General features: G+C 51.1%; 1 protein-coding gene and 1 non-coding gene across 6 annotated transcripts in view; one reads left to right on the top strand and one right to left on the bottom strand.

The window, feature by feature from the left end:
* The first annotated feature begins 3552 nt into the window (after positions 1-3552).
* On the top strand, positions 3553-3660 carry LOC114676634 (small nucleolar RNA U13). The gene has a single exon (XR_003727684.1). It is a non-coding gene; the product is annotated as a small nucleolar RNA U13 (small nucleolar RNA).
* A 12655-nt stretch (positions 3661-16315) lies between these two features.
* Positions 16316-26851, bottom strand: part of RAB43 (RAB43, member RAS oncogene family) — a 40794-nt gene continuing 30258 nt past the window's right edge. For 3 of the 5 annotated variants that reach the window (XM_077993661.1, XM_077993662.1, XM_015130142.2), the window contains 2 exons: positions 23368-23551; positions 16316-20053 (listed from right to left, as the gene is read on the bottom strand). In XM_077993661.1, coding sequence (XP_077849787.1) covers positions 19803-20053; positions 23368-23551 — 435 coding nt within the window. In that variant the 3' untranslated portion in view covers positions 16316-19802. Of the gene's footprint in view, positions 20054-21497; positions 21592-23367; positions 23552-26851 lie in introns of all 5 variants that reach the window. The other 2 variants (XM_077993664.1, XM_077993663.1) reach the window with 2 other exon arrangements.

Below are 26851 nucleotides of genomic sequence, written 5' to 3'. Positions count from 1 at the left end.
TGGGAAGTCCAAGATCCAGGCACTGGCATTTGGTGTCTGCTGAGGGCCCTCTTCCTCTCATTGGCGAAGGGGCGAAAGGGATAGAAGAGGCAGCCAGCTCCCTCATACACATCTTTTTTTTTTTCTTTTTTTCTTTCTTTCTTTCTTTTTTTTTTTTTTTTTTTTTTTGAGATATGGTCCTGCTCTGTCGCCCAGGCTGGAGCGCAGTGGTGCAATCATGGCTCACTGCAGCCTCCCGCCTCAACCTCCCCAGTAGTGGGACTACAGGCATGCGCCACCACGCCCAACTAATTTTTGGTAGAGATGGGGTTTCACCTTGTTACCCAAACTAGTCTCAAACTCCTGGGCTCAAGCAATCCTCCTGCCTTGGCCTCCCAAAGCTACCACACCTGGCCAACCTCAAGCACTTTTATAAGGGCCCTAATTACCTTCCAAAGGCCCCACCTCCTAATGCAAGCACACTAGGGATAAAATTTCAGCATTCAACATCACCAGCCCCAGCCTCAGTGCCTCCCCCACCACAGGCATGGTTGGCCAAACATACCCCTGCACGGGTAACTTCACCAGCAATTCACACGATCTCCTCTCCCTCAGAGCCGTCCACATCACCTCCCCTGACACCAGCCTCACACTGACCTCCTGCAGTGGTGCGATCATGGCTCACCACAACCTCGGCCTCCTGGACTCTAGCGATCCTCCCACCTCTGCCTCCCGAGTAGCTGGGACCACAGGCATGCACCTCCACACCAGCTAATTTTTGTAGTTTTTGTAGGGAAGGGGTTTGGCCATGTTGCCCAGGCTGATCTCGAACTCCTGGACTCAAGGAACTGATTAGCCAGCTTCGGCCTCCCAAAGTGCTGGGACTACTAGGCGTGAGCAGCCACCGCACCCAGTCTGTGTAGGGTAATTTTACCAGCAGCTAGAACCACTGACCCACCCATCCGGCCGCTCTTCCTGATCACAGGCCTCTCTGCTGGCCACCTGCTCACTGGGAGGCCTCCTTCTCTGATGTAACATGGAATCCACTCTCAACATGCAAGACAACATGCTACGGTGTCTGTTATGGAAGTGGAGCTCAAGCCTGCCGGCTAATAGTACAGCACTGGGCACAAGTGGCAAGTCTATCTTTCTAGAAACTGTCCTCCCCAGCTTCTGAAACTGTCCTTCCCCTCTTCTGCATGCTCCTGGCCAGCGGGAGAGCAGAGAACAAAGAGGACTGCATGATGCCCATGGCCAGCCCTGAGGGGCACAGATCATGCTTGCACATTTGCTGTCCAGATCTCAGTTAGTGGCTGTGATGGTTAATATTGAGTGTCAACTTGATTGGATTGAAGAATATAAAGTATTGTTCCTGGGTGTGTCTGTGAGGGTGTTGCCAAAGGAGATTAACATTTGAGTCAGAGGACTGGGAGAGGCAGACCCATCCTCAGTCTAGGTAGGCACCATCTAATCTGCTGCCAGCTCGGCTAGAATAAAAGCAGACAGAAGAGTATGGAAGGACTCTACTTGCTGAGTCTTCTGGCTTTCATCTTTCTCCCCTGCTGGATGCTTCCTGCCCTCAAATGTCAGACTCCAAGTTCTTCAGCTTTTGGACTCTTGGACCTATGCCAGTGGCTGGCCAGGGGTCTTGGGCCTCTGGCCACAGAGTGAAGGCTGCACTGTTGGCTTCCCTATTTTTGAGGTTTTGGGACTTGGACTGGCTAGAAATGGAGGTGAGCGGAAGGTGGAAGTTCTGTCCCAGCTCAGCTCAGCCCATGCTGGGAGGGTGACTGGTGGCATGGAAAGCCCGCTGGGACTCAGCAGCACCTGGGCCTCTAATTGCCAGCTTTCTAACCGGCTCTGGGGCTGCAGTTCTCATTTTCAATCCTTCTGGATAATAAGCAGTGAGGACCTCTACTCCAGGTTTTGAGAAATGTCTCAAAATCTTGGGAAAGTGTTACTTTCTTGGATGGATCTCTAAAACAGTGGATCAAATTCAGACAGGAAAGCTAGACTATATTACTTCCTTCATTAATTTTTTTTTTTTTTTTTTTGAGATGGAGTCTCACTCTGTCCCCCAGGCTGGAGTGCAGTGGCACAATCTCTGCTCACTGCAACCTCTGCCTCCCAGGTTCACGCCATTCTCCAGCCTCAGCCTCCCTAGTAGCTGGGACTATAGGCACCCGCCACCATGCCTGGCTAATTTTTTTTTTTTTTTTTTTTTTTTGAGACGGAGTCTCGCTCTGTCGCCCAGGCTGGAGTGCAGTGGCCGGATCTCAGCTCACTGCAAGCTCTGCCTCCCAGGTTCATGCCATTCTCCTGCCTCAGCCTCCCAAGTAGCTGAGACTACAGGCACCCGCCACCTCGCCCGGCTAGTTTTTTGTATTTTTTAGTAGAGACGGGGTTTCACCGTGTTAGCCAGGATGGTCTCGATCTCCTGACCTCGTGATCCGCCCGTCTCGGCCTCCCAAAGTGCTGGGATTACAGGTGTGAGCCACCACGCCTGGCCACCTGGCTAATTTTTTGTATTTTTAGTAGAGACGGGGTTTCACCGTGTTAGCCAGGATGGTCTCAATCGCCTGACCTCGTGATCCACCCGCCTCGGCCTCCCAAAGTGCTGGGATTACAGGCGTGAGGCTCCACACCCGGCCACTTCCTTCATTAACATTTAATTGCAAGGCTGGACACAGTGGCTCACGCCTGTAATCCCAGCATTTTGGGAGGCAAAGGCAGGTGGATCACCTGAAGTCAGGAGTTTGAGACCAACCTGGCCAACCTGGCGAAACCTCTCTGTATTAAAAATACAAAAATTAGCCAGCGTGGTGGCGCACACCTGTAATCTCAGCTACTTGGGAGGCTGAGGCAGGAGAATCGCTTGAACCTGGGAGGTGGAGGTTGCAGTGAGCCAAGATCACGCCATTGCACTGTCACCCAGGCTGATCTTGGCTCACTGCAGTCTCCTCCTCCTGGGTTCAAGCGATTCTTCTGCCCCCTGAGTAGCTGGGATTACAGGCATGCGCCACCTTGCCCAGCTAATTTTTGGATGTTTTTAGTAGAGACAGAGTTTTGCCATATTGGTGAGGCTGGTCTTGAACTCCTGACCTCAAGTGATCCACCTGCCTGTCTCCCAAAGTGCTGGGATTACAGGCGTGAGCTACCACGCCCGGCCCATGCCATGTATGTTTTACCACAATACATAGCAATAATTTTTTTTTTAAGTAATAGAGCAATCTCTGTAAGCGCCCTTAGCCAAAGACAGTCACTATTAACACAACATTAGTCTAAGCATCCCAGCTTTTCTCTTTTCTACCTCTGGAAAAGATACATTCTTAGCAAGTAAACACACCACTGAAGGCACGGAGGAAACAGTGGGGCTCGCCATTACAGTATTTCCTTCTGGTGTCCTTCTCTGAACAGTTGTATGTGGTTGAGATCACAACCACACAAATTATCTAGCCCAACTTTTTCCCTTCTTTAAAGAATGGAAATAGCTTTATTGATTTTCCTGGCTATATATAACTAACTCATGATCATAACCAAAAATTTTTCTCTAAAACTACAAAGAAAATTAGGAGGCTTTTGTAGTTTATAAGTGTGATAATTGGCTTTTCTCGTTCTTGTGTGAGTGAGAAGTGCTTCTCTCAAACCTTGTTATGATGTCAGCACATTACCTACCAGACATGAAAAATGATAATAAAAGGCCTGAAATCCAGCACCCTCCAGAGAGATATTTCTTCCTAACTTTGACTGAATATCCTTCCAGGCTTTCTCCCCAAAATGTGTGTGTATGTATACATATGTGGGTGGGTACGTGTGTGTATACACACCCACATATTTAAATATATATTTAAGATTGTTTTATTTATGAGAGTAATTGAGAATATATTTTCATGGTTCATCTGTTTTTACTTGGTCAATTTTTTTTTTGGGACAGAGTCTCACTCTGTCTCCCAGGCTGAGAGGCAGTGGTGCGATCTCAGCTCACTGCAACCTCGACCTTCTGGGCTCAAGCTAACCTCCTGCCTCAGCCTCCTGAGAAGCTGGGACTACAGGAGCATGCTACCATACCCGGCTAATATATTTTTGTAGAGACAAGATTTTGCCGTGTTGGCTAGGCTGGTCTCGGACTCCTGAGCTCAAGTGATCCGCCCACCTTGGCTTCCCAAAGTGCTGTGATTACAAGCGTGAGCCACCGTGCCTGGCCTACTTAGTCATTTTTAATTTTATTGTATTCATTTTATTTTTATTAATTCACCTCTTATTGAGGAACATTTAGGTTTGGGTGGGAAATTGCAATGATAAACAGCTATTCAGTTTTTTTCGCTTACTGGCATTTTCCAATCAATATTAGAATTCTAGTCACTACTTCAATCAACTCCTTCATGAAGATCATTTCTATGCCACTCCTTTTCTGGGATATCTAGGTTGTTTCCAAGTCCCCCCTACCCCCACAAATGGCATTATGTCTTAGTCTGTTTGTGTCTCTATAAAGGAATACCCGAGACAGGGTAATTGATAAAGAAAATAGCTTTATTTGGCTCATGGTTCTGCAGGCTGTTCAGGAAGCCTGGCACCAGCATCTGTTCCTAGTGAGACCTCAGGGTAGCTGTCACTCATGGTGGAGGTGAAGGGGGCCTGGTGGGTCACACAGTGAGAGAGGGAGCAGGAAAGAGGGGAGAGAGGTGTAAGGCTCTTTTTGAAAATCAGGTCTCTTGGGAACTAATGTAGTGAGAATTCACTCGTTATCTCATCGGTGTGAGGACTGCACCAAGCCATGAGGGGTGCACTCCCATGACCCACCTCCCACCAGGCATCACCTCCAACATTGGGGAATCACATTTTAACATGAGATTTGGAGGGGTCAAATAGCAAAACAGGCCAGGTGCAGTGGCTCATGCCTGTAATCCCAACACTTCGGGAGGCCGAGGTGGGTGGATGACCTGAGGTCAGGAGTTTGAGACCAGCCTAGCCTGGCCAACATGGTGAAACCCTATCTCTCCTAAAAATACAAAAATTAGGCCGGGCGCGGTGGCTCAAGCCTGTAATCCTAGCACTTTGGGAGGCCAAGGTGGGTGGATCACTTGAGGCCAGGAGACGGAAACCAGCCTGGCCAACATGGCATAACCCTGTCTCTACTAAAAATACAAAAACCAGCTGGGCGTGGTGGCACACACCTGTAATCCCAGCTACTCAAGAGGCTGAGGCACAAGGCAGAGGGAGGTTGCAGTGAGTCAAGATTGCACCATTGCACTCCAACCTGAATGACAGAGTGATACCCTGTCTCAAAAAAAATAAAGTAAGTTCATTTGGAGGGTCAAAGTTCAGATGCATTTTGTTTTGTTTGTTTGTTTGTTTGTTTGTTTGTTTGTTTTTCTGAGACAGAGTTTTGCTCTATTGCCCAGGCTGGAGTACAGTGGAGCAATCTCGGTTCACTGCAACCTCTGCCTCCCAAGTTCAAGTGATTCTCTTGCCTCAGCCTCCTCAGTAGCTGGGACTACAGGTGTGCACCACCACACCCAGATAATTTTTGTATTTTTAGTAGAGATGGGGTTTCACCATGTTGGCCAGGCTGGTCTCGAACTCCTGGGCTCAAGTGATCCACCCATGTCGGCCTCCCAAAGTGCTGGGATTACAGGCATGACCCACCATGCTTGGCCCCGGATACATTTTCTTTTCTTTTTTTTTTTTTTGAGATGGAGTCAGTCTTGCTCTGTTGTCCAGGCTGAAGTGCAGTGGCATGATCTCAGCTCACTGCAACCTCCGCCTCCCGGGTTCAAGCAATTCTCCTGCCTTAGCCTCCTGAGTAGCTGGGTTTACAGGCACCTGCCACCATGCTCGGCTGATTTTTGTATTTTTGGTAGAGACAGGGTTTCACTATGTTGGCCAGGCTGGTCTCAAACTCCTGATGTCGAGTGATCCAGCTGCTTTGGTCTCCCAAAGTGGTGGATTACAGGTGAGAGCCACCTCATCTGGCCCCCAGATGCATTTTCAATAGCAAGAATTTTCCCTTCCCTCTCATTCCTCTCCTCACCCCACTTAAAATAAAGTTGGCTCTAAAATGCTGGATGAATAAAGGAAAAAAGTCAGCAGGGCAGAAATCATCATTACAAATACTCTGGAGTGCAAAGGATTGACCCCATGTCAATGTTCTGGAAAGTAAACATTGGCATCTGTGTATTAGTCAGGGTTCTCTGAGAAATGACCAATAGGAAGTGTGTACAGAAAGAGAGTTTAAGGAATTGGTTCACATGATGATGAATGTTGGCAAGTCAAAACCTGCATGCTGGACCAGCAGTCTGGAGACCTGGGGACACAGAATCACAGGTCAAGTCCAGAGCGTGTTGCTGCAGATCCCCTCTTGTTCAGGGGAGGTCAGTCTTTTTGTTCTTTTCAGGCCTTCAACTGACTGGATAAGGCCCACCCAATTACAGAGGGCAATGTGCTTTTCTCAAAGTCCAATGTTCAAATGCTAATCTCATCCAAAACACCCTCACAGAAACACCCAGAATGATATTTGACCACATATCTCAATACCAGGGCCCAGCAAAGTTGGCACATAAAATAACCATCACAGTCTGTAATGTTTGTTTGCTGAATCATATACTTGGCAGGGCCGGGCACAGTGGCTCACTCATGTAATTCCAGCTCTTTGGAAGGCTTGAGGTCGGGAGTTCGAGACCAGCCTGGCCAAGAGGGTGAAACTCTACTAAAAATACAAAAATTAGCTGGGTGTGGTGGCATATGCCTGTGGTCCCAGCTACTTGGGAGGCTGAGATAGGAGAATCACTTGAACCCAGGAGGCAGAGTTTGCAGTAAGCCAAGATCACGCCACTGCACTCCAGCTTTGGTGAAAGAGCAAGACTCTGTCTCAAAAAAAAAAAATTATTAATAATAATAATATACTTGGCAGTACTAATTACAGTGGAAACACCTATTTGGTAAGCACCAGCCATTTGTTTCACATATGTCATTATTATATATGCATTACATATAATTTCTTTCTTTTTCTTTTTTTTTTTTTTTTGAGACAAGTTCCTACTCTGTTGCCCAGGCAGGAGTGCAGTGCCACAATCACGGTTCACTGCAGCCTCTACCTCTGCTACTCAAGCAATCCTCCCACCTCAGCCTCCTGAGTAGCTGGAACCACAGGCACGTGCCATCATGCCCAGCTAATGTTTTTTTTTGGTAGAGATGGGATCTTGCAGTGTTGCCCAGGCTGGTCTTGAACTCCTGGGCTCAAGCAACCCTCCTTCCTTAGTCTCCCAAAGTGCTGGGATTACAGGCATGAGCCACCGCACTCAGCAATATATATCATTTCTAATCTTCAGAAAACCCTGCAAGATAAGAAGAATTATCCTCATTTTTTCAAATGAGAAAACTTATGCTTAGAGGAAGAAAGGCTCCCAAGGCAACACAGCTGCATTTGAGGGAGAAGGAACTGAAAGCCTTCTTTAGTTAACCCAAAGCACCAGGCCTTTTCTGGCCACCCTTGCAAGCTGGGCAGGGATCACTCAATGTGGCAAGGATTGCTCACTTGGTCTCTGAATTGTCCTCCCCTTCTTCCATGGGAATAGAATTTTAGCCAGGCACAGGGCCGTGCAGAATACAGACATTTCCCAGATGCCCTGAGTGAGCTGCGCCTATGTGACCAAGTCCTAGGCAAGGGGATGCAGGCAGGTGCTTCGGGCCGTGCCCTTAAGGAAAGGGGTGACTGGTCCTCCCTTTCCCCTTCCTGTGGAGTGGGTGTGAGGAAAAGAAAGAGAGATCAGACTGTTACTGTGTCTATATAGAAAGAAGTAGACATAAGAGATTCCATTTTGTTCTGTATTTGAGATGCTGTTAATCTGTGACCCTACCCCAACCTTGTCCTTGCAAGAGACATGTGCTGTGGTGACTCAAGGTTTAAAGGATTTTGGGCTGTGCAGGGTGTGCTTTGTTAAACAAGTGCCTGAAGGCAGTATGCTTGTGAAAAGTCATCACCATTCTCTTAATCTCAAGTACCCAGGGACATGTACACTGCCAAAGGTCGCAGGGACCTCTGCCTAGGAAAGCTAGGTATTGTCCAAGGTTTCTCCCCATGTGATAGTCTGAACTATGGCCTCGTGGGAAGGGAAAGACCTGATCGTCCCCCAGCCTGACACCCGTGAAGGGTCTGTGCTGAGGAGGACTAGTATAAGAGGAAAGAAGTCCTCTTGGCAGTTGAGATAGAGAAAAGCATCTGTCTCCTGCCCGTCCCTGGGCAATGGAACATCTCGGTGTAAAACCCGATTGTATGTTCTGTTTACTGAGAAAGGAGAAAACCGCCTTAGGGCGAAAGGTGGGACTTGCTAGCACAGTGCTGCTCTTTATGCACTAAAAAGGTTTATGGAGATGTTTGCATATGCATATCAAGACACAGCACTTTTCCTTAAACTTATGTCACAGAGATCTTTATTCACATGTCTTACTGCTGACCTTCTCCCTACGATGATCCTATTATCCTGTCACTTCCCTTTTTCTAAGATGGTAAAGATAATGATCAATAAATACTGAAGGAACTCAGAGACCTGTGCCAGCATGGGTCCTCTGTATGCTGAGCGCCGGTCCCCTGGGCCCACTTTTTCTTTCTCTATACTTTGTCTCTGTGTCTCATTTCTTTTCTCAAGTCTCTTGTTTCACCCAATGAGAAACGCCCACAGGTGTGGAGGGGCAGGCCACTCCTTCAGTGGGAAGCAGAGACTGGAGCCAGGTGGCACCTCAGGGTGGCAGTGCAACCGCACAGATATCCTGTTCTGTTTTTGTTCAGACTTTTACAGGGATATAGATACAATTTTATGCTGCTATTTGGGGTCTTTGTATTCCTATTAATTAGAAAACAACTTTGAGGCCCGGTGCAGTGACTCATGCCTGTAATCCCAGCACTTTGAGAGGCCAAGGCTGGTGGATCCCTTGAGGTCAGGAATTCAAGACCAGCCTGGACAACAAGACAAAACCTCATCTCTACAAAAAAAAAAATGCAAAAATTAGCCGGGCATGGTGGCGCACACCTGTAGTTCCACCTACTTAGGAGGCCGAGGCAGGAGGATCGCTTGAATCCGGAAGGCGAAGGTTGCTGAGAGCCAAGATTGCACCACTGCACTCCAGCCTGGGCAACAGAGTGAGATCCTGTCTCAAACAAAGAGAAGAAAGAGAAAAGAGAGAGGGAAGGGAAGGGGAGGGGAGGGGAGTGGAGGGGAGGGGAGGCAACTTTGAGGCTTTCGGTTTACAAAGATTCCATAATAAAAGGGAAAAAACAGGCTCTGCGGTTCACCCAGCCTGCTGGGTTTGCAGCTACCTGTCAGTCAATAAGACCAAGGCCAGAGCCTGGAATACACACTCTTTACCTGATGTCCTCCATTTCAGAAAAGCTCCATGGACCTCCATCATAACTTGAATCATTCCTTCCATTGAGTTTAGAAAGTTGAATTGGCCAGGCACGGTGGCTCACACCTGTAATCCCAGCACTTTGGGAGGCCGAGGCGGCAGGATCACAAGGTCAGGAGATCCAGACCAGCCTAGTCAACATGGTGAAACCCCATCTCTACTAAAAACACAAAAATTAGCTGGGTGTGGTGGCACATGCCTCTAATCCCAGCTACTCAGGAGACTGAGGCAGGAGAATCGCTTGAACCCAGGAGGTAGAGGTTGCAGGGAGCCAACATCGTGCCACGGCACTCCGGCCTGGGCAACAGAGACAGATTCTGTCTCAAAAAAAAAAAAAAAAAGAAAGTCGAATTATCTCACAGAAAGGCTTTTAAAAAATCAAGTATTGGCCGGGCGCGGTGGCTCAAGCCTGTAATCCCAGCACTTTGGGAGGCTGAGACGGGCGGATCACGAGGTCAGGAGATCGAGACCATCCTGGCTAACACAGTGAAACCCCGTCTCTACTAAAAAATACAAAAAACTAGCCAGACGAAGTGGCGGGTGCCTGTAGTCCCAGCTACTTGGGAGGCTGAGGCAGGAGAATGGTGTGAACCCGAGAGGAGGAGCTTGCAGTGAGCTGAGATCCGGCCACTGCACTCCAGCCTGGGCGACAGAGCAAGACTCCGTCTCAAAAAAAAAAAAAAAAAAAAAAAAATCAAGTATTTATATATTTATGTTGTATCCTTCAGCAAACATGTGGGTAATTTTATTTTGTGACTGAAGTCACCCAGTCAGCTGCCTTTAAAAAGTCTAGAGTACAGACTCGGGGAGGGGCATGTGGAGCTGTTAAGTGGGTACAGTTTCAGTTCTCAGGTGAGAAAGCTCTGGAGCCTGGCTGCCTAACAATGGGAACAGACTTAGCACTACTGAACTGTGCTCTTAAAAAATGACAAAGATGGTGAGTTTTATGTTTGTATATTTTACCGTAAGTTTTCTAAAGTTGAGTAACGATTCTGCAACGTTTTTAGCACTAAGCCCTTTTTTCAAGCTTCTAGGCAGTACCTTATATATAAGATAAATGAGTCTAACAGAATCCTCCCGGCTTCTCTGCCCCTGCCCCGTGGGCTTTTGACAAGCCTGAGGACTTCTTAAAAGCCTGTTTGTACCACACAGATCCAGAACTTTCGTGGGGTACTAAAATTTGGTTTATTGGCCAGGTGCGGTGGCTCACACCTGTAACCCTAGCACTTTGGAAGGCTGAGGCGGGAGGATCTCTTGAGGCCAGGAGTTTGAGAGCAGCCTGGGGGACATAGTGAGACTCTCTATCTCTAAAAGAAGTTTTTAAAATTTGGTTTGTTAAAAAACAATGATAGCAAAATGTTGTTGAGAACAGAAAGAAGGTTTGAATAAACAAAAAATGTACCCGTTCATGACAGCAAGATTCAAGTCTCCCAGATGAACCTCTAAATTCAGTTCATCCTATGAATATCTTTGCAAATTTCTTTCTGAGGAACTTAACAAAGGAAGAGACGAGGCTGACACCACCTGAAACTCCTCATGAGCAATTTCAGCAGAAGGCTGGGTACAGCCAGAAGAGCACCTTCCAGAGTGTCAAAATCAAGGATTAAAATATAGAGACAAATCTCTACATTTAACATTTTATGTGGGAAGCAATTTTGGTCTTACACACAGACCAAGTAAGTGGTCTTCAGTATGTCTGAAGAACAAAGAGGAGGTTAGAGGTATTATAAAAAGGAGAAATGGTACATACTGTTTTTCGGAAAGTTCACTGGCACCAGTAAAATTTGGGGACACTGGCCAGCTCTAACTGGTGAGTGACAGAGTGTGAAACTCATCTTAGAGTTGCAGCGGGTGGTGGCAGTACCTATCAGATAAGACTGGCTTTGGCTGAGTGTGGTGGCTCATGCCTGTAATCCCAGCACTTTGGGAGGCCAAGGCAGGTGGATCACCTGAGGTCAGGAGTTCGAGACCAGCCTGACTAACATAGTGAAACCCCATCTCTATTAAATAGAAAAAATTAGCCAGGCGTGGTGGCGCATGCCTGTAATCTCCCAGCTACTTGTGTGGCTGAGACAGGAGAATTGCTTGAACCCAGGAGACGGAGGTTGCAGTGACCTGAGATCGCGTCACTGCATTCCAGCCTGGGCAACAAGAGCAAAAACTCCAACTCAAAAAAACAAATCAAAACAAAACAAAAAACTGGTTTCAGGTTGGAGCAGGCAACCTCAGCAGCCAGGCTATAGAGAATGACATTCCTGGAGCAGTGTTATGTGCCACCATCCTGCCCCCCACTTCTGGACTCTGTTTTATTTGGGTGTGACAAGAGTTACCCAGTTCGTATGATCAACTATCACAAGAGACAACCATCACAGACAACCTGCGCTGTGGGGATGCCTCTGGAGTCTGCCCCAGGCTTCCAGCTACACTTGGCATATTGACCACACAGGGGAGAGGGAGTCTCCTCTCCCTACCTACACCCCACCAGAATTCCTTGGCAGTTATTTTTATTTTTAAAATTTAATTCAATTAAATTTGTATTATTTATTTATTCATTTTTGAGACAGAGTCTCATTCTGTCACCCAGGCTGGAGTGCAGCGGTACAATCTGGGTTCACTGCAACCTCTGATTCCCGGGTTCAAGCGATTCTCCTGTCTTAGCCCCCCAAGTAGCTGGGATTACAGATGTGCACCACCATGCCTGACTAATTTCTATATTTCTAGTAGAATCAGGGTTTCGCTGTGTTGGCCAGGCTGGTCTTGAACTCCTGACTTCACGTGACCTGCCCACCTTGGCCTCCCAAAGTGCTGGGATTACAGGCATAAGCCACCACACCCGACCTATTTTTAAAAAGGGATAAATCCGGCCGGGCACGGTGGCTCAAGCCTGTAATCCCAGCACTTTGGGAGGCCGAGATGGGCGGATCACGAGGTCAGGAGATTGAGACCATCCTGGCTAACGTGGTGAAACCCCGTCTCTACTAAAAAAATACAAAAAAACTAGCCAGGCGAGGTGGCGGGCGCCTGTAGTCCCAGCTACTCGGGAGGCTGAGGCAGGAGAATGGCGTGAACCCGGGAGGCGGAGCTTGCAGTGAGCCGAGATCCCGCCACTGCACTCCAGCCTGGGCAAAGAGCGAGACTCCGTCTCAAAAAAAAAAAAAAAAAGGGACAAATCCACAAGGACAAAGGGAATGAGGGGAGGTGACTGTGGGGAAGAGATGCCAACATGCTTCTGTGAGGTAGAGAGTGGAAGGAGGCAGTGGCCGCTTCCACAGATCATAGTGGGGCTAGCAGAGGAAACCTGAGGAGAAGCAGCCACTGTGCCCCCAGGATCCCCAGGAGTCAGCACTCAGACACTGCAGATTGCCATAGATCACGAGAGAGGCCTGAAAATCAGGGCTGCCTGGAAGTCTAGTTCTCAGCATTTGTAACCCTCAGGCCCCTCCCTGACTTCTGCATCTGTATCTAGATGATTTGGCATCTATATGTGAATTTATGTCTTTTCTGCCCAAAGAGTTTACAGTGTCAAGTTGGTCAAGGATCAAGAAGAGATTAAGGACCATATTAGGTCTCAGACAAGGTAACATGAAGAAAATAAAACACAACCACCACCACCACCACAACAACAAAACACCATTAGGGATGACAAGCTTGCATGTTTCCAGGCAGAGTAGCATTTGGATGATGAAAGTGCCCTGGGGAGAGTGTCTGGGTGTCAGGGTGATGCAGGGGTCCTGCTGACTCCATTCATGGTGCTGTCTCTGGCTGTGGGATGGAGTCTGAGCCTTGCTGAGGAGCGAGCCATGAGCGTTTTTGTTTTTTTTTTGAGACGGAATCTCGCTCTGTTGCCCAGGCTGGAGTACAGTGGCGCGATCTCGGCTCACTGCAAGCTCTGTCCCCCAGATTTACGCCATTCTCCTGCCTCAGTCTCCCAAGTAGCTGGGAATACAGGTGGCTGCCACCAGGCCTGGCTAATTTTTTTGTTTTTTTTTTTAGTAGAGAAGGGGTTTCACCACGTTAGCCAGGATGGTCTCGATCTCCTGACCTCGTGATCTGCCCGCCTTGACCTCCCAAAGTGCTGGGATTACAGGCTTGAGCCACCATGCCTGGCCGCTGTGAGCCCTTTGACCTTGAAGTCTGCAGATGAAGTTGGCACTTGTAGGAAGGAAGGAAAAGACACTTGACCAAGACATAAATGGATAAGATCCTTCAGGCCAATGGAAGAACCTGAAAATTCTAGGATGTCAGGGTCTGACCCTGGGCCATGCTTGTGCAGTGAGCAGGCTGTGTTGACCAGAGTTCCTCAGTCATGTGCACACAATGAGGATCCCCCTGGGTATCCTCTTGAAATTCAGATTCTGACTCAGGAGGTCTGGGGTAGAGGCTGAGGTTCTGCATTTTTCTATAGGCTGCTGGATGATGCCCACGCCGCTGGCCCACGGACCACAAGTGGAGCAAGGCAGGAGCAGGCAGGCTCCACTTACCCGGCTCCAGGGAGCTCCCTCGGGGCCACCTGGCCACACTCTCCCCTCTCCCAGCCTCCTCTGCCATGTGCTACCTTCTCAATGGGCCACACCTCTCCTGCTTCCCTCCAACCAGCACAGACTGTGGAGCTTCCTGGCAGAGTGAAGGGCCAAAATACAGCAGATACAATTGTTGTGCTAAGAAACAAATTTTTAAAATGTGATATGAAAGGGAAACCTCCATGTCTGCAGCTTGTTCCCTGGGCCGATTGCTCTGAGGTGACAGTGGCATTTTATGTGTGGCCAGTCACTGAGGGGCACTGCCCTCCTGCAGGGGAGTCCCTGAAGCCCCAGCCCCAAGTGTGGGCTCTGTAGCCACAGCTGTAGACAGGGCTTCTTGCAGTGGGCCGCACCGTGGCCTGCTGAGAGCACAGTGGACATGAACTGAGTCCAGAGCTTCCTCTGAACTGGGACTAAGCTCTCCAGTGGGGAACCATGGTCAACAGCTGCAGCACCTGGGCAAGATGGGGCCTGGCCTCCTGCCCTCTGCAGGGTCATGGGAGTGTCTGGGAGCTCAGGGTCAGGGCCAGATGGCTGTTCCTGGGGCCTGGGGCTCCAGCTCAGGCTGTTTGGGAACAGGAACTCTTGGCTTGGAGAAGCCCATCACACAGCAGAAGGCCTGGGATGGTCGGTCTACGGGGAGCAGCTCAGTCTGAAGGTGGCAGAGCCTCGTGTGGCTGTGTGTGGCTGAGTCGGGAGAGTGGCCAGTGCTGGGCCCTCTCTAAGGAGTCCGAGGGCCACAAGGACCGTGGAAAGGGTCTGAGTGAGGGAGTGGAGACCTAGTGGCTAGGAGACTTGCTTGCTTGAGGACGCTCTCTGTGGCCACAAGGAGAGGCCAAGGCAGGACTAGGTCAAGAGGAGGCTGGGGCAGAGACCCTGGCAGGAGGTGGGTGCACTGGGTGGGGATGGGAGTAGCCAGGATGTAGATGAGGATAGGGAAGGGCCCCCCTGCCTCCTGGTTTCCTTGAGGGCAGGGCTGGCCAATCCCAGCCCAGAGGCAAATGTGTGCAGGGAGGAGAGGGGTCCAGGTTGGAGCTTTGGGAGCCCTTGGAGGGAGCAAGGCAGATTCACCTCTGGGACCCAGCACCCAGCTTGGGTCTGCAGGTGGGGGCTCAGGAGTGAACATCGTGGGGGCTTTGAGCAAGACCCTCTGGGCCCCAGACTCAGCTTCTATACTTTGAAGTCAAGGAGTGACCTGTGCTGTCTGAGTTTGCTCTGGGGTCTGGGCAGTCCTGTGGTTTGGGCAGAGGCCTTAGAGGGCCCTAGGGACAGACTGACCCTGGTCTGAGCCTCTGCGGAGTGTGGGGGTGACCGGGCTCGGACAGGCCTGGTTATGGGTTTGTCTTCCACGGGGCACACGTGCACTTAGGTGCTTCCTGGCATTCAGAAGAGAATGGGGAATTCAGACATCAGGCCTTCCTTCTCCCTGGGAAGGATGACAGTTGCCTGGAGCCAGGCCTGTCTTGAGAGCCAGGGCCCTGGGCCTTCCTCTTCCAGTGCCCTGTTCCAGGCTTTCAGTGCAGAAAGCACTCCCCTCCTGGGGTCTCTTCAGGGTTCCCCGGGATGCAAATGGGACAGGGAATCGGATCCCATGTTTGAGGAAACCAAGGCCCAGAGAGGGGAAATGACCTGCCCAGTGCCACAGGACAGTCAGGGCGCACCTGGGTTTCAATGGCAGTCTGCTCTGAGCCCCATCATGTCAGTTTGTCTGAGTCAGGCTTGGCAAGGGGGTGCAGCACTGCCAGGCCCCCCTTTTCTTCCTCAGGGTGACCGACCAGCAGCCCTGCTGTTCTGAGAGTCCCTTTCAACAGAGAACCCCTTATTTGAGTGACCAGGAATAGACCCCTGATTATACTGGTGGGCGGGCTATGGATTTCATGGGCTTCCCGGTGCCAGAGACTTGATTCAGGCACTTACCTAACCTGAGCATCCACTGTGTGCCTGGTAACATCTCCGCACTGGTCACATCACAGGAGTGTTCTTAGGTCCTAACTCGGAATAACGGGTCAGAGCCCCCCAACCCCCAGGCATAGGCCCTAAGCCCCGACACTGGCGTTTGTGTCTGAGACGGGGTGGGAACACTTCTCTGTAGGAAATGTCTTCAGCCCAGGATCCAGGGATGGGGAGAACCTTGAGCCCTCTCCAATACAAGCCCAATGGGAGGAACCTGGGGTGTCCCTGGCAGAGAAGGGACCCAGCCCAAGCTTCCCCTGCCCCTCAGGCACCGACTGCTTCTTGCTCAGGGGGTCCCCTAGGGGTTTAGGGACAGAGGGAAGGTCTCGTAGGGCTCTGGGCAGCAGACTGGCAGGGGGCAGCATGTCTGCCACCCCGGGCCTGGAGACTAGTTGAGGTACATGGCCACCTGGGCTGCCTCTGGGCTCAAAGATGAGAGAACCAGTCCTGGGTGCAGTGGCTTGTTATAGAAATCTGTTTAATGGTTTAGGAATGTGTACACTGGCTCTGCCAAGTTTCCATAAAGGCAACTTTTCCATGTTTTAAAAAATAGATTTGGTATAAAGATTTGTATGTTCATAAATAGGTGACATGAAAAATTACCAAATGCAAATAGAATACTTGGGCTGCCTGAAGCCCTGTTCACTCCAAGTCCAGGCCCTGCAGGGGTCAGAGGGTCCCTGCTGGAGGAGGCCCCAACTCCAACAGCCTCTTAGGAAGATAAACTGAATGCAATGTGTATTAGGAACCCTCCAGCTCCTTAAGCCAGCATCACACTGGCCCCACCCTGGCCTCAGCCCACCTCCCTCTGCTTCCCCCCACCAGTCACCTCCACCCTTGCCCCCTCCCCTGCACTCCAGCCCCTGACCCTACCTGCTCCCACTCTTTGGCAATTTGTCAACAAAGGAAGAGATGACACTGTTCTCCCACCCCAGAGCCTGGGCTGCCAGGAGAGCTTAGCCTGCCTGCCAAGGGGAGGAAACAAGCCAGTTTTGTTTTGTCTCACACACTTCCCCATCTTCTCTCCCAGCCGTTTTAAGGACCGGAAGGGCAGTGGGGCCCCCTCCCGGTGGGATACAGCGGGGCAGGAGCCCCTGCAACCCCAGGTACAGGTCCTGAGCCCCTGACCGACTTTTGTGCCTGAGAGTGGGTGGGAACGCTTCTGGGTAGGAAATGGCTTCAGCCCAGGACCCAGGGGTAGGGGAACCTCGACTATGGGGTGGGTTGCTCCTGCCAAGGGGTACTAGGGGCAAGGCCCCAGGGTGGGGCCAGTTCTAGGAGCTGTGTCCAGCTAGGCCATCTGTGACCCCAAATGGCATGAATAAAAGGGCAGGTTGGTAAGAGCCAGGGGAGGGCATGGGGCAGGGAGGCCAAGTTGGCCCAGACAGGACAGAGGTGCTCCAGGGACAGGGTGCCAGGCAGAGCTGTGGGGCCTTTGAAACATCCTGAGGGCCCAGGCCTGCCACTGGGTGACCTGGGCAGAGAAGCACAGAGGACAGCAAGGTGCCCAAATGAGAGGTCAGGGCTTCTGGGGTGGAGGGACAGGGGCACAGTGGCAGCAGGGGAAGGAACGTGGAGTCCCAGGTGCGTTTGCCTTTCCAGGCCAAGCCCTTGGAGTAAGGCTGCTCCTGCCTGGGGGGTGAGAAATGGAGGTGGCTCACAGTCCCAAGGTGACAAATGAACCCATCACCGGTCAGCTACCATCCCTGTGAAGGAGCCAGGGTGGAGAGCCCTGTCCATGTCCTCCCTCCCTCCCTCCCTAAGCCCTGAGGAAGGTAACAGCCCCAACTGTGAGGCCCCGGCCTGGAAGCAGAGTAGGAGAGCCGGGCTTTTCAGAGGTGGGCAGTGGGTGGTGGTGGGCAGTACCAGTAACTATGCTCAGATGGCTGGGACTTGCCCTGGAACTGGGGCTGAAATTCAGACAGGGAGTCCCAGGCCTTTGCTCCCAAGACCCCATGCATGCTCCGTTCCCCCCAAAACAGAGGGGCTCTGCAAGGACAGGCTTCATGCGACTTCTCTTCCAGTGTGGGCCTGCGGTGAAAGACCAGCTCAGCCCCTCCTGACCATGTGACCCCAGAAACATCAGCCCCAGCAGAAAGGTTGTGGGGCTGGAGGAAGGCACTGCCCACGACATATCCAGTCCCAGTGGAGTCTGAGGGCACCCCTCAGTGCCAGGCACTGTCTGCCCTGCAAGCAGAGCCCAGGCACTGCAGTGGAGGTGCAGGGGCAGAACCCAGACCCCACTCAGCTCCACTCTTGCCCCTGCCACAAGCAAAGCTGCTGAGGAAGGAAGCCAGGCAGCCTCACCTCTGGTGTCCCCCAATCTGATGCACCTAGACTCCCCTCAGTGCAGGTGCCAGCCCCCCAGCTCCTGGCAGCCTTCCTCCCTTGCAGAACCAGGCTCAGCATCCCACAGGTAGCCTCCCTGCCCAAAAGGAAGCCTGGCAGGTGAGATGCTGGCTCCACCACCACCATCAAGCCCTTGCTTGTCTCAGTCTCAGTGGGGGAACCCGTCGGGGCCCCAACCCTGCCTCTTGGGTCACCGTGGCACTGCTGTAAGGCCTACTCTTGCCCTCAGCCAGGCCTGCTGGGAAAGTGTTTAGTGCAGAGGGCAGGGAGGCATGGGGGAGGCCTCTCACTGGCCCAGGGACTACACTGAGCCCTGCCTGGCCTGGCCTGGGAGCTAGACCACGCCCCGATGCAGCCCTGCTCGTGGGTCCAAGAGCTGCTTATTTCTGGGGCACCCGTGCTAAGGAGGCTGTGAGGCAGAGCTGGGCTGACACAGACGGACTGGGATTGGCTAGGGAAGATCACCTGGCCCCTCCAGTCCTAGCCCTGGCTCTCTTGTCACTGTGATACCTCTGAGCCACAGGCCCAGAGGACAATGCTGCTTCCCAGATCCCCCCACCCCACTTTTGCCTTCTAACCTTGGCACCCAGCTCAGGATGAGGCAGTTAAGGGCCCAGGGAATAAAATGGGCCAGGATAAGGACCGCCAGCCCCTCTCCTTTCTTGTCTGGGAGACTCGATTCTATAAACTAGACTAGGACCCACGCTCAGCTGGCAGGATTTCTGCTTGTGGGGTAAGGCTGGGTGCCTTGCAGTGCCCTCTCATCCCTGAGCCTCAAGGATGCAAGCATGCAAGCTTCTACTTGGACCTTAAATGTCCACTTTCCCATCTCATTCCCCCACCCGCCAAACTTTTGAGTGCTGGCATTGAAGGATTCGCTACTTTTGCAACCTGAGTGGCAAAACACTGGGACCTGAGCCAGCAGACAGTCCCCACCTAGCTGTGGGCCGTGACCCCATGCTGTGCCGATGAAAATGAGAAGCTACACGGAGAGCCAGAAAACTCAGAGGTCCTGATGAGGCAGTGAGCCAGGCCCCAGGGAGACGTCTGTGAGTGCTGCGGGGGGCAGTGAAGGCAGGAAGCAGGTTCCCCACCTGGAAGGGGCTGGGGCTTCTCTGGAGCTGCGCTCAGGCACTGAGTCTGTGGGTCTCATGGCTCTTGCTCTGCTGCTCTGTGCAGAGCCCCAGGATGACCAGAAGAACCCAGGGCACTGGGCACATCCCTGGAAAGCAGCAACCTGCTGCCACAGGTTAAGCAAACCCATGAGAGGAAACAGTCAGAGCCACCAGGCGTGGGACAGGGAGGACCACCAGCCCCTCCTACTGTGGCCCACACTGGCGGGTTCAGGCCAGTCCTGGAATGTGAAGATTGTGGAGGGCCAGCTGCTGGCTGGCAGGGTGGCCCGTGAGGGTATCCTGCTTCCCCTTCCTCAAGGAGAGCCTCCATCCTGCAGCCAGACCGCAGGATGCAGAGCTCCAGAACTTCACCCGGCTGCTCTAGTCACCGGTGCCCAGGGGGGCTGGCTCTGGAGGGCTGGGCTTGGCAGGCCGGGGAGAGCAAGGAGGTGGGGAGCCCCCAGCTTGCCGGCCCGGCCCCCGGTCAGCACCCACAGCCCCAGCCTTCTCCAATGTCCTTGCTGTTCAGCTGGATGTGGTCGGGGCTCTTCTCGCTGAACAGTGGGCCCCCATGCCGCATGATGAGCTCCGTGGCCACCCTCAGGAAGGCCTCCTCCACGTTGCTCGAGTCCTTGGCAGATGTCTCAATGGCACACAGGATGTCATAGTGCTCAGCCAGGCTCTGTGCCTCGGCCAGGGAGACCTCCCGAAGCTCGCTGAGGTCTGACTTGTTCCCTGCAGAGGAAAGCCAGGGGCAGCATGAGGCCACGGGGGCTGGGCAAGCCCAGTCCCACCTGGGAGGGCCATGCTGGCAGCCCCACGCCACTCCCCTCCACCACTACAAATGGACACCCTGGCACGGTCATCTACCTTTCTTTAAAAAACCATTTTTAGGCCGGGTGCAGTGGCTCACGCCTGTAATCCCAACACTTTGGGAAGCTAAGGCAGGGGGATAGCTTGAGCCCAAGAATTCAAGACCAGCCTGGGCAACACAGGGAGACCCCATCTCAATTTACCCAGCTCCTCCTAGAAGGTATGAGATGACTTCATTATGTTCCAAATAAGTTGTTAAATTGTTCCTTGACCCAATTTCTAGAATAACTTTTTAGAAGTCTCAGTTTTGTAATGTGGTTATAAGGAAGACAAAAAAAAAGAGTCTGGGCCGGGGGCAGTGGCTCACGCCTGTGATCCCAGCATTTGGGAAGGCCGAGGTGGGTGGATCACCTGAGGTTGGAAGTTCAAGACCAGTCTGGCCAACAAGATGAAACCCCTTCTCTACTTAAAAAAAATAAAAAAAGCCGGGCGCGGTGGCTGACGCCTATAATCCCAGCACTTTGGGAGGCCGAGGCGGGCGGATCACAAGGTCAGGAGATCGAGACCACGGTGAAACCCCGTCTCTACTAAAAATACAAAAAATTAGCCGGGCGCGGTTGTGGGCGCCTGTAGTCCCAGCTACTCGGGAGGCTGAGGCAGGAGAATGGCGTGAACCCGGGAGGCGGAGCTTGCAGTGAGCCGAGATCGCGCCACTGCACTCCAGCCTGGGCGACAGAGCGAGACTCCGTCTCAAAAAAAAAAAAAAAAAAAATAGAAAAAATTAGCCAGGCATGGTGGCGAGGGCCTGTAATCCCAGCTACTCGGGTGCCTGAGGCAAGGCAATCACTTGAACCGGGCAGATGGAGGTTGCAGTGAGCCGAGGTTGCACCACTGTACTCCAGCCTGGGCAATAAGACCAAAACTCCATCTCAAATAAAAAAAGGAGTCTATAAAGATCTAAAATTTCCTTGGCAACCTTAATTGATATAGCAACCAATTTCAAAGTGTGAAACTTATTTGGATCCTGATCTCAACAAACTGGAAAAAATAAAACACCTATGAATTTTATGAGCAATTATCAATCTGAATACAGACTGGCTATTTGATATTATTAAGGAAATGTCAGTATTTTTAGATGAGAAAATAATATTGACGGTTTTTTTAAAGTGTTTACATATTTTGTAGGTTCATGCTGGAATACTGCCAGGTGAAATGGTTTGATGTGCATTTGTCTCAATATGAGGAAGGGGAGGTGACATTGTATAGATGAGAGGAGGCTGGACTTGAGTTGCTGATTGCTGAAGCAGGGTAATGGGTACCTGGGGGCTCATTATTATTCTATTCCAAGCCAGATATAGTGGCTGACACCTGTAATTCCAACTACTTGGAGGTTGAGGCAGGAGGATTGCTTGAGGCCAGGAGTTCAAGATCAGCCTGGGCAACATAGCAGGACTGCATCTCTAAAAATATATGTATGTATATATGTATGTATAAATAAATACAAAAAATACTATTTTCATAGCTGTATAAAATGTTCTATAGGCCAGGCATGGCGGCTCTGTAATCAAAGCCTGTAATCCCAGCACTTTGGGAGGCAGAGGCGGGCGGATCATGAGGTCAGGAGATCGAGACCATCATGGTCAACATGGTGAAACCCCATCTCTACTAAAAATATAAAATTTCCATGCCAGGCAGGAATGTTTTCCAGAAATGTCCTGGATAAAAGGGAATTGGTAGCCAGGTGTGGTGGTGCGTGCCTGTAGTCCCAGCTACTCAGGAGGCTGAGGCAGGAGAATCGCTTGAACCCGGGAGGTGGAAGTTGCAGTGAGCCAAGATCATGCCACTGCACTCCAGCCTGGCATCAGAGCAAGACTCCGTCCCCCACCCCAGCAAAAAAAAGGGGAGAGAAATGGTTAGGCCAGGTGGGGAAAACTCTGTTCCTGCCAAGCGCTCCATGTCCCAGTCTGAACAGGCTATGGAAGGCAGGCCACATGGAAGCAGGCACCACCCTCTTCCCAACTAGAGTCAGGTCCAGGCCCTGTCTGTACATCTGAGTCAGAAGAATCAACCTGTTGGCCCAGCTACTCGGGAGGCTGAAGCAGGAGAACCGCTTGAACCGGGGAGACAGAGGTTGCAGTGGCTTTGTGGAGGTTGCAGTGGCTTTGCAGATCTTGCAGAACCAAGATCACACCACGGCACTCCACCCTGGGTCACTGAGTGAGATTCTATCAACCTGCTGTGGTAAGGACCCCAGGGATAACATAAGAGCTAAAGAGCTTCTCCAGTCCAGGTCTGGGAAGGTTGTATAGAAGGAAAACAAAGGTAAACAGCATCCTTCACAGCAGTAGTTCTCAAAGTGGGGTCCTTGGACCAGCAAGCTGGGTGTCACCTGGGAATTTGTTAGAAATACACATTCATGGGCCCCAACCAGCCCGCCTGGATCAGATGCTCTGGAGGTGAGGCCCTGCAGCTGCACTTGAAGAAGCCTTCTGTGGGATTCTGAGGCACAGAAGCCATCAGCTGTCCCTGCTCTGTGTGTGGCACAACAGAGAAAGTCAGAAGCTTGAGGTCAGCAGAAGCAAACTCAAAGCCTACATGTGTATGCTCACAGCGGATGCGGATAAAATCACTCCACTTTTCTGAGCCTCACCCCAGGCCCTGTCAAATGAGGAGAAGCCAGGATACAAGAGCTAAACCTTGACACATGTGAAGAACTGCAGAGCAAACTTCAGCTCCCTTTCTTCTTTCCTCTAATTCCAATGTTGAATATAACTTTCTATCTTTTTTTTTTTTTTTTCTTTTTGAGACAGAGTCTTGCTCTGTCACCCAGGCTGGAGTGCAGTGGCGCTATCTCGGCTCACTGCAAGCTCCGCCTCCCAGGTTCACGCCATTCTCCTGCCTCAGTAGCTGGGACTACAGGCGCCCGCCACCACGCCCGGCTAATTTTTTAGTTGAGACGGGGTTTCAACATGTTAGTCAGGATGGTCTTGATCTCCTGACTTTGTGATCCACCTGCCTTGGCCTCCCAAAGTGCTGGGATTACAGGCGTGAGCCACCGCGCCCAGCCTTGAATATAACTTTCTAAGTGATTAGCGGGATCAGGATTTGCAAAACTATGGCTCAAACTCTGGCTGGGACTCCCTCTGGACTCAGGGTTACCCTGTGTTTAAAAAGCAGAGGGAGGCAAGGACAGGCAGAGTGATGGGATTTGTGGTCCCGAGGAACCCCCAACTCACCAATCAGCAGCTGCACAATGTTGGAGCCCGCGTACTTCCTCACATCCTCAATCCAGTGAGGCACTGACAGGAAGGAGCTCCTCTTGGTGATGTCGTAGGCGAGGATGGCCCCATTGGCACTGCGGTAGTAGCTCTGGGTGATGGTGCGGAACCGCTCCTGGCCAGCCGTGTCCCAGATCTGCAGCTAAAGAAATAGGGTTCCTCAGTGAACCCAGTGGCACAGGCTGAACATGGGGACAGGCAGAGTGACCCCACAGACCCACACCCAGAGCTGTGGTTCCACTGGGCTAGGAGGCCTTCTGAGCCCTTAGAAAGCAACTCAGTGGCTCAACCTTGTTGGAAAACCGGGGAAGCAAAGGGAAGGTGAGCAGCCCGTCCTGGCCCTCCAGGGTCCTCGGGGAATAGTGGAGGAAGGGGCATACTCTGAGCTGGCCCAGGTCCTCTGTGTGGCCCTCCATGTGCCCCTCTCCCCTTAGCACTGGGCCCACTGCTGGGAACACAGAACCACCAGTGCTCAAGCGGCCGGCGGCTGGAAAGCTGGCTCCAGGTGTACTGCGCCGCCAGCAGCGCACAAGGCCAGGTCCCCTCCCCTGCAAGAGCATCATGTACCCAGCTATATGTGAGGCTCCTCCAGCATTAGGGTTCCCTCAGGACTCTACAGCCTAGTGATGAGGGCTGTGGGAAAGGTGACTGGTGGTGGCAATGGGCAGAGTCCTCCCATGGGGCCTTTGAGTACAAGGCAGTTCCCATCAGCTGACCCAGCTTGGCCAAAGCAAGGAGCTTGGGGGCTTTTTCCACCCATATCTTCATTTAACACCTACTCTGCCCCACCTCCCACCAGACGTGGGCTGTGGAGGAGAGGTGCCCGTGGGCGGGAGGAGCTTCCCTAGCATCTTTTAGAAGCAGAGTCTGGCAGGATGGATACCAGGCCAGGCAGGGGCAGAGGTCTGTGGGGCTACTCCGGGAGATCACCAGCCAAGGTGCATATGCCAGGGCTCTCGGTGACCAAATGCCTCAGAGATCGGCTGTGCCTTCTCTGCCCCACCAATCACAGGTTTTTGTGGCTCTCTGAAGACAGACACCCAGCTTGTGGCGTATGCTGAGCTGCAGGTCCATCAGCCCCCTTTGCAGGCACAAACACTCGGGGTGCCTCTTTACCTAGTTCTCAAGATATATGAGAAAAGTCTTCCTCTCAAGGTCTGTCTGGGGTGGGGAAAGGCCACAGAGGCCCAGACAGTTCCTGAAGGCAGGGCCTCTGTCCCTAGCACTGTGGAGGTGACCACCATTTCCCCAGCCCCAACACAGAGAAGTCTGAGAGTGAAAGCTCTGGGCCACAATGTGCCAAATACGACCCCTCTTTTCTGAGTTGTCCCATTTACTCCTCAGTAAATGGCTCCAAGAAAACCAGGCCTATGTTCCATAGTTCATGCGTCTAGCAGCTCACGCATGGCAACATGGGGTGACGTGCAAGGTTTATGTGTGCACCACACAAGTCTGGGATCCAGATAACCTCTGGTGTGGAGATAACTCGTCTCCACACATAACATGAAAGACACCAGCCAAACAACAGCAAAAACGCAACACAGAAGAAACAACATAGAGGCAAAGTCCTCAAACAATCATCAGTGTTTCAGAAATAGGGAAAGACTCACGGAATAAGAAAAGAATACTATCTTTTTTGGCAAGGGGCATTCAGAAAGAAAAAAGAGCTCAATTAAAAATATGATAACATACATGAAAAATGCAAGATCAGGGTTGGAAGACAAAGTTGAAGAAATCCCTCCAAAGTAGAGAAAAAATACCAAGAAATGGAAAAGAAAGAAAATAAAATTGTGAGCCAGGCGCGGTGGCTCATGCTTGTAATCCCAGCACTTTGGGAGGCCGAGGCAGAAGGATCACCTGAGATCAAGAGTTCGAGACCAGCCTGGCCAACATGGTGAAACCCCATCTCTACTAAAAATAAAAAAGTTAACCGAGTGTGGTGGTGCACACCTGTAATCCCAGCTTGGGAAGGTTGAGGCAGGAGAACTGCTTGAACCTGGGAGTCAGAGGTTCCAGTAAGCCAAGATGGCGCCACTACACACCAGCCTGGATCACAGAGTGAGTGAGACCGTCTCAAAAACAAAAAAGAAAATTAAGAACCAGGCTTGGAGAGCAGGATAATCAGAGTTTCAGAAAAAGAGAACAATAAAATCAAGGAGAGGAAATCAAGTATTTCAAGAAAAGTATCCAGAATTGACTGGGGCCCACCAGGCACACACACACAATGGAGCAGAGCAGACCACACTGCATCCATGGGCGGAAATTGCAGAACGACAGGCAAGAAGAAAGAATACAAAAGACCCATGTGGCTGGCATTAGACAGCCAATGAAAAAATGCCTTAAAATGAGGAGAAAAATTATTTCCAACCTAGAATTCTCTGCCCAACCAACCAGTAGTCAAGTGTGAAGTTTAATAAAGGCATTCCCAGACATACAGTCCTCGAAAAATTCACGTTCCTGCCACCCTTCCTCAGGGAGTGACTGAAAGTTCCTCTACCTAAAGAAGTCAACAAAAAATAAGAAAATGTGGGATCCAGAAAACAGAAAGTTCAACTGAAAGGGGGGCAAAGGGAGATGCCAGGATGATGGAAAGGTAGATAGATCCCAAGATAATACCTAAGCAGCAGCCTAGACATCAGCCAACCTGGAGCTGGTAAGAGGGCTCCTGGAGCAGCTTCCAACCATGGCAGCATCACTGGTGGCAGAGTAGCCCTCCCTCCACACACACCACAGGACTGGAGAAAATATATGAGGCTGTCGTTTTTGGAATGTAGACAACAAGCAGCATGAGACCATAACCCCTAAAAGAGGAAAAACTCATGAAAGGCACCTCATGATCATCATGACGCTCTACCTGGGAGTTTCCTGACCATGGGGATAGAATCCAAGCAGAGCACAGTGGTCCCACTGAACTAAGGAGGCAGAGATCAGGGTCTGGAGTAGATTATGTGATGAAATGAGAAGACATATGTAGGGGGAGCCCAAAAGTCTATGTGAGGTGTCCCAGTGAGCTCTTGACCAGAGAGTGCCCCTTCCAGAGTTGAGAACAGACCAGAGATAGAGGTTCAGGAGTGCCAGGGGATGCTGAAGTTTCAAGCCAGACACAGTGAAGAGGCCTCATTAGTGTCTCATCAGTGCCCCATATATGAGCTGAGATATCAGAATGTCACTATGGGTGAGGACCATGCCTAAAGAAAGGCCTCTATAGACCTGCCCTAACCAACATAAGCCTTGGGTTTGGAGGTTGAGTTCTGCCACATTAGAGAGGCTCAGAAACACCTTCGTCTTTCCACATATCCACCCTAACAAAAAAAAAAAAAAAAAAAAAAAAGCCTAAACAAACAACTTCAAGGTGATCTGCCAGTAACTGAACTGACTACTAGGACAAGAATCAACACTCTTCTAAAGAAGATAACAGAATCCAGAGTCTCGTTAAGTTATC

Source organism: Macaca mulatta, chromosome 2 (assembly GCF_049350105.2).
Source record: "Macaca mulatta isolate MMU2019108-1 chromosome 2, T2T-MMU8v2.0, whole genome shotgun sequence".
In the NCBI taxonomy this organism is placed as follows: Eukaryota; Metazoa; Chordata; class Mammalia; order Primates; family Cercopithecidae; genus Macaca; species Macaca mulatta.
The sequence above is the reverse complement of the archived record's forward strand: the minus strand, read 5'-3'. Positions and strand labels throughout refer to the sequence as shown.